Below are 6,709 nucleotides of genomic sequence, written 5' to 3'. Positions count from 1 at the left end.
GAGGGAGGGAGGGGTCCAGGAAGCTCTACAATGGGTGGAGGGTACAATGCAGCTGGAAGCTCAGAGGAAGCACTGATGCATCTGGCATGGGTGGGAGGGGAGGTGGCCATAGAGTTTCATGAAGCGGTTTTTCAGCTAGGACCTCAAAAAAGAGCCCAAGTGTCCTAGGCAGTCTGAAAAGCATTAATGAGTGTTAAAGGCTGGGATTTCAGGACACTGTAATGGTAACCAAAGACAACAGGACAGTATTTCAAATCAGCAACATCTCTGAAAACCTCAGATGTGTAGTTGTTATAGATTTTAATTCACTGGTGCCATTTCTACCTCAGATGGGACATCACTGTGGGTGGGAGAGAATGACGAAGAGGGCTGATATTTATGCACACGCAGACACTGAAAAAAAAGATAGACTTTACATAATTTATGAGTAAAAGTGAAATCATATTCATTGAGGGAGGAAATGAAGAAGTAATACCAATATTATTACAGTTATGATGACATAGCATGATGGGGTAACTGGCAAGAGCTGGGATTATGAGATGGGTCTATTAGGGTTTCAATTTAGGTTTTCCAGCTTATTTGAGCAAGTTACTACTTAACCTAATTATTTTATTGTTAGGTAATAATAGCAGTAGGCTCTGTATGGGAACTAAAGAAACCTCTGTGTGGAAAGTGCTGACACTGTGAAGAGTACCTGCTATTCGCTATAATCATCACCAGAATTATACAGAATTGAGTGAAGGGCAAGGGAAATAAAGTTTTGAGAATCAAATGTTTTACTAATTGGATGGCACATACCCAACCTCATTGAATTTTTATTTAAGATTATTTTAAAGTTAGTGTGCTCTTTCTGCTATAAAGCATATGATAAACCCAATAAAGAAGGTTATAGATAGTCCTCTCAAATTTTAATTGCAGTTCAGCACAAAGCATCTAATTAATTCCCTATAATTTTTTCAAGTGGAAGGGGTGGAAATGGTTATTTTTATTATCATTCTAGTTCAATGAAAGATTCAAAGATCAAAGTTGCTCTTATAAAGCAGCTCGTTTTAAGCAGAGCTGGGTTATGCTATATTTAAGAGGAAGGCCTTATTTCCTTTCTCCCTCTACTTGTACAAAATAAAGCCCCATGCAACTAGAATAGTACTCCCTCTCAAGTCTAAGTGACAGGAACAAAGTCTGGGGATGGTCTATCCTGACCTTAGAGAGAATCTCTATGCACATTCACTTATATCAATATATACTTCATTTATGTTAATTTATTTGTGCTTCCATCGTTAGGAAAGTTGCAGTGCTTTTTGGACATGCAGAACCTACCCGAAGCCAACAAGTTCTAAATAATGAATGCCCAACTTGGTTGTGTGAAGTAGCAGCCACCATTACTCATCTTACTACACCAAATCAAACGAGAGATCACAAAAATAGGAATGATGCTGAAACACTATAGCTTTTGAGTGAAATAGGGGAAGAACAGAAAAGCAGAACAAACTCTCACGGCAGGTCGCGTTACCTGAGTTGTAATTGCATTCTTTTTGGCTGGCCGGTTCATCATGATCTTTGTGATGCTGTCTTCAGAGGTTACCACCAGGGTTTCATATCCTGGTTGTTTCCTGTCTGCTTCAGGTTTCACTTGGCTGGAGGAGTCAGAAGAACTCAAACCAGACACCAGATCCACATAGTTCTGCCTCGCAGTTTCCTGAAAAGAAGATGACAAATAACTTCGGCCCATGGTCAATGAGTAAGCACTTTGAGAAACTTATAATGCTAAGAAACAGCACCTTCCAATGAAGAAAGAATAGAGGTTCTGACTCAACAGAACACATCAAGATCTCACAGGTTCCATCTGCAATGGCTTAATAATGAGAAGCACCCAACTTCCTTCAGGAGTATAGCAAATAAAATAATTGCAAAGTAGCAAGTAAATTTACCTTGGGCAGACTGCCAAGGGCATTCCATGCATCCCATTTGGCCTTATTGATCAAGTCGAACACCCCTGGTTTGGGTGTATTACAAGGTCCTTCAGTGGCCTGTGAAAAGCAGAGAGGCAATTATCAAATGTCCATGCAAACTGGAGTGTTAAATATTTAAGATCCATAGAATGCACAACTAGCATGAATGTGCCTTCCACTCCCAAATACTTTCGGAAGGTATATAAATTCATCTGAATATTCTCCTTGTCCTCCCTTTGACGCTATTACTAAAAATACACAACAGAAAAAATACTGGAGAGAGAAAATATGCCATGAGCTATTAACCCCTAAAATAGGTTATAAATGCCTGCATGTGAAAATAATGCAAGGTAAGGGTTCTGGGAAAGTACTTTTTTAAAAATTCCAGTAGTCCATTAGTTTTATACTGATGATCACATTTTTCACACACACTCAAAACATTCAAGCAAATTATCTTCAAACGTGACTAGCCAAACCTACAGCATATTCTGAAACCCCACTCAGAGGTACAAAAACATACCACTCATTCAGTGGTGGATTTTTGCTAACTAGAGTTGTGCCTAGGGTAGCAGGGATGGGGGGCTGTCAGAGCCACTCGCCCTTTGGAAGCTGAACTGAAGGGCATGCAAGTAGGAAGCATAAAAACAACTAAATTTTACTTGAGAACAGGTGGAGTGTTTTAAGATGAATAAAATATCCCAAGCAACTGCTTTCCACTTAATTAGCCACATTTAAAAACTTTAAATTCCATAATCAGCCAAAAGAGGAAAGAAGAGGCTTTGAAAAACAAAGGCAGTAAAAGAGTCTGAGACTTTCCCAAGACAGAGAGACTAGAGTCACCCTGCAAGGGGTGGATACCTGAGAAGCTGGAGGCAACACACTTAACAAGCCTCCTTCCCCATACCCACCGTGGAGTTAGGATAGCAACACTTCTCCCACAACACGTGTCTGACTACACACGTGGAGTACTGCTCACCAGGGAGGCTCACTCAAGACTCAGTGTTCAAAATTTTCATTTGGGGCTCCATCACATGGGTATGGTTGACTAAGTAACCAGAAGCCCCCACTCTAAATCACATTGTTAGACTCTCCAGGCAGGCAAAGATACTCTGTACCAGGCATGGTATCTCAAGGGCTGAGGGATTACCTCCCAGAAATCAAGGGCAAAGTCTACACCTCTTTCTGAGCTAAGTCAAATTCTTCACTATACACACCCATATGAAAGTAAGGGAGGCTCATACCAATCACAGGAAGAGGAAAATAGATCACACCCAGGAGCTCAGATGAGCTGACTTCTCAAGGTAGTCTTTAGACATCACAACTTAAAAACTGAAGTTTAAAATTTTTGTTATAAAAATTTTCAAACAGGGGCGCCGAGGTAACTCAGCCGGTTAGGCAATGGACTCTTGGGTTTCAGCTCAGGTCATGATCTTAGGGTCATGAGTTTGAGCCATACATCAGGCTCTGCACTCAACAGTGTGGAGCCTGCTTCAAATCCTTGGTCTTCCTCTGTCTGCCCCCCACCCCCACCCTGCGCACATGCACGCACTCTCTAAATAAACATTAAAAAAAAATAAAACATACACTAAAGTACAATATTCTAATGAATTCCCAATACTCAACCTAACTCAATAACTAGCATTTTTTGGTTATACTTGCTTTGTCCATCCTTTTCTTTCCCTTTTTTTTTTTTTTTTTGCCCATTTTAGTGATTCCCAAACACATACTACTTCACTCCTACATACTTAGCGTGCATTCCTAAAACACATCAACATTTTATTATATAGCCATGATGCCCTTAGTAATAACTCCCAGGTATCACCCAATATTCTATCCATATTCAAATTTCCCCAGTAGTCTCAAAAAAACTCCCCCCCCCCAACCCCCCGCTGTGGGTATTTTCTCAGCCAGATGAAGTCAACACCTTTGGTTGTCATCTTTTTTAAGTCTCTCTTACTCTGGAGTGATCCTGAGGGGTTACTTTTTGCCTTAACAGTACTGCAAAGACCAGTAATATACAAAAACTCTCATGTATATAGGTTTGAGAGGCAAGGCAGCAACCTCAAAAACATGAGAAACAGATTTTAGTAAAACACACAGCGTATCTATTTGAGAGCCATCTGCTCAAAACGTCTCTAAATGATATGAGACCTCAGGCAGTTACCTGCTTATACAGCGCATAGAGTTTTAGCTTCACTTCATTTCCTGGATCCTTCAAGAGTTTCACCTGACTCAGTGCACTTTCAAAGTCCTTCTGACTGGCTCTCATTGCTGTTTTACTCACGTGCAGCTGAAGTGCTGGGACCTGCAGGGAACTACAAACAGGCACACTGATTTCTAATTGTTCCCAACTGTTACATACCAAAATGCTATATTTCTCCTTAAACATGTTCCCTATACCTGCCCTATACAAGTTGGTTGCAAATGGTTAGTGGTGTAGGGGCCAAGGGCAGGCATCCCCGAGATGGGCCACTTTGGCATGAACAATATTTTGAGTAAAAAGCAAGCAAAGCCAGCAGATGTAGGAAAATCTCTCTGCCTCCCCACCAACTGCCTGAGTTTACACTGGAAAGAAGAGCGGTTGGAGGAAGAAAGCCACTAACAGAGATTCCTCTTTATCTAACAAACTTTACCTAACAGGACCACCTTTGTTTTGCCAACATTCTCTCACCTTCCTGCTACTGGTCTTCTTCCCCTTTGTATCCTCAAACCCATACCCCTTCTCCTTAGCTCAGAATGGAAGCTTCAAGATACAAGTCATACAAGCCTCATGCTGCCTATTTTTGGAAATTCATGTCATGTATTCCCCATATGTATGAAACTAAATTTGGTTTTCTGTGAATCTGTCGTATGTCCATTTGATTCTTGGTCCAGCTAGAAAGATCTTGAAGGGCAAAATAAATTTCTTCTTCCCTAACAGTGATTTCTAAAAATCAATACAGAGACTAACTGTAGTCATCTTCAAGTAAACGAAAAGGAAGCTACAATACAGCAATGCATTTGTAGCAATTCAAATTAAATACTGATAAGAACAGCTAGAACCTGAACTGCCACAAAATTTTGCCACTGGCAAGAAGTAAATGAAAGGCATGCAAAATGAAAGTAATCAGGAGACTGAGTCAGAACAGGTCAAGTGAACAGAACCTGGTCTTTTGCACCCTGTGCGCCAGAAACCCTGTCTGCCCTTACTGATTAACAAAGTATAAACTACTACAAGGTCAATTCTTCCTATTCAGCAAAATGTGTGTCTCAGATGAAAGGAGGGGAGAATGAGCTAAAGTACAAGAAATGTTCAAAAAGACAAATGAGCTGTTGCTGGCATCCAAAGAGCCAGCCACTTCTTAGTGAAGTAAGGGACCCACCTAGGGGAAATCTAACTGATGTGGATGCTAGTCTGTGAAACTGGGCTGAACAGGTATAACTAAATACTCACCCCAGGAAGTTTAAGGAGCCAGCTAGAAGCAGAGCAGAAACAGCAAGCACAAACAGGTAAGTTTTTAGCAGGCAGAGGGGAGGAGAAAATTTCAGTGCACAGTATTAAGGCAACAAGCAAAAAAACAAACAAACAAAAAGGGTGTTCACAATGACGACTCTGGCATATAAAGTTCAAGTTAATGGGATCAAAGATTAAAACACAATTATTAATGGAGCCCAAACCTAGTATCACTTCTTCTGCAATAACACAACTTTCAAAGAGTATAATGAACACTATGTTCAAACCCTTAAATATTAGTAATTCAATAAGTCTTCAACAATTTTTATATTAAATAATTGAATTAGTTTCTTTCCAACATGGGGGAAAAAACTGCATCCTACGTGAATCTGGCACCCGTCAAGTTCCAAACAAAATGAAAGGAAAACAAAATGTCCATTAGAAGGCCTAAATAAATGTGCAAGTGTTCACAAAATATAGTACACATTTATTTTAAGCTAAAGTTAAAAAAAATTACAAAACACTACCATTTAATATACAGAATCAGGAAAATCGTTAACTCTATCACATTAAGGCAACCACCACATTACCGGCGTTTCTGGTTTCTTACGCATAGCGTCCTTTTTGTGTGTGCCATTTAAGACTTTTTTTTAAGTAAACTCTCCCCCCAAGATGGGGCTCAAATCCACAACCCGTGGTCAAGAGTCACGTGCTTTACCGCCTGCATAGCGGGCGCACCCCCCACCTTTTTTAGTTTTTACATAGTTTGTGTACCCCGCCATTTAACATTATTCTCCAAGAAGAGAATAGTTGATAAGGGTTTGCGTTTCTACAGCGTTCAGCAGAAAAGCCAAGCGTGCTTAGATGTTCGACCTCATTTTAGCAAACTACGTTTGTAACACAGAAGCAGCCAGGGTGGCGGCGTACAGGTCGGAGATTTGAGTGCTACGCACTCCTGCAGGGAGTGTGGCCCGAGGCGCGCGCTGAGCAGAGTCGCAGCTTAGGCCCAGCGGCTTCCACCCCGACTCTTTCGCGTCCAGCTGAGGAAGAGGGCGCGCGTTTCAGGATACTTGCTGGCACTGTGTTCCTGAAAAACCATAAAAGCATAGCCCTGTTGCTCTCAGGACAAGTTAAGAGAGAGGGCACCTCCCACAGGCGGCGACTCCCCCGGGACGGCGGCGTCGCAAGGGCGACCCTGGACCCCTGGCTCAGCACTTACCTCCTCAGCACTTGAGGGTTCCAGCGCCGGACGACTCTACCCGCTGCGCCAGCCATGGCTACCCCGAAGGTATGGGCGTGAACGGAATGCCAGGACCAATCAGGGACG

The 6,709-nt window shown here is 41.7% G+C and overlaps 2 protein-coding genes and 1 long non-coding RNA gene across 4 annotated transcripts in view; 2 read left to right on the top strand and 1 right to left on the bottom strand.

The window, feature by feature from the left end:
• LOC121020601 (uncharacterized protein C6orf201 homolog) overlaps positions 1-1,509 on the top strand; it is a 25,984-nt gene extending 24,475 nt beyond the window's left edge. The window contains exon 4 of the mRNA XM_040460685.1: positions 1,282-1,509. The gene's annotated coding sequence lies outside the window, so the exon portion shown is untranslated. The remainder of the gene's footprint in view (positions 1-1,281) is intronic.
• The window catches only part of ECI2 (enoyl-CoA delta isomerase 2), a 19,430-nt gene extending 12,721 nt beyond the window's left edge, over positions 1-6,709 (bottom strand). The window contains exons 1-5 of one of the 2 annotated variants that reach the window (XM_040460684.1): positions 6,602-6,701; positions 5,383-5,404; positions 4,114-4,264; positions 1,929-2,027; positions 1,511-1,696 (exon numbers count right to left, since the gene is read on the bottom strand). In XM_040460684.1, coding sequence (XP_040316618.1) covers positions 1,511-1,696; positions 1,929-2,027; positions 4,114-4,218 — 390 coding nt within the window. In that variant the 5' untranslated portion in view covers positions 4,219-4,264; positions 5,383-5,404; positions 6,602-6,701. Of the gene's footprint in view, positions 1-1,510; positions 1,697-1,928; positions 2,028-4,113; positions 4,265-5,382; positions 5,405-6,601 lie in introns of both variants that reach the window. The other variant, XM_040460683.1, reaches the window with a different exon arrangement.
• Positions 6,556-6,709, top strand: part of LOC121020602 (uncharacterized) — a 104,550-nt gene continuing 104,396 nt past the window's right edge. Inside the window, exon 1 of the long non-coding RNA XR_005786220.1 lies at positions 6,556-6,670. This is a non-coding gene — a long non-coding RNA (uncharacterized LOC121020602). The remainder of the gene's footprint in view (positions 6,671-6,709) is intronic.

This window comes from Herpailurus yagouaroundi, unplaced genomic scaffold (genome assembly GCF_014898765.1).
Source record: "Herpailurus yagouaroundi ecotype Mexico unplaced genomic scaffold, PumYag 250, whole genome shotgun sequence".
NCBI lineage: Eukaryota > Metazoa > Chordata > Mammalia > Carnivora > Felidae > Herpailurus > Herpailurus yagouaroundi.
The sequence above is the reverse complement of the archived record's forward strand: the minus strand, read 5'-3'. Positions and strand labels throughout refer to the sequence as shown.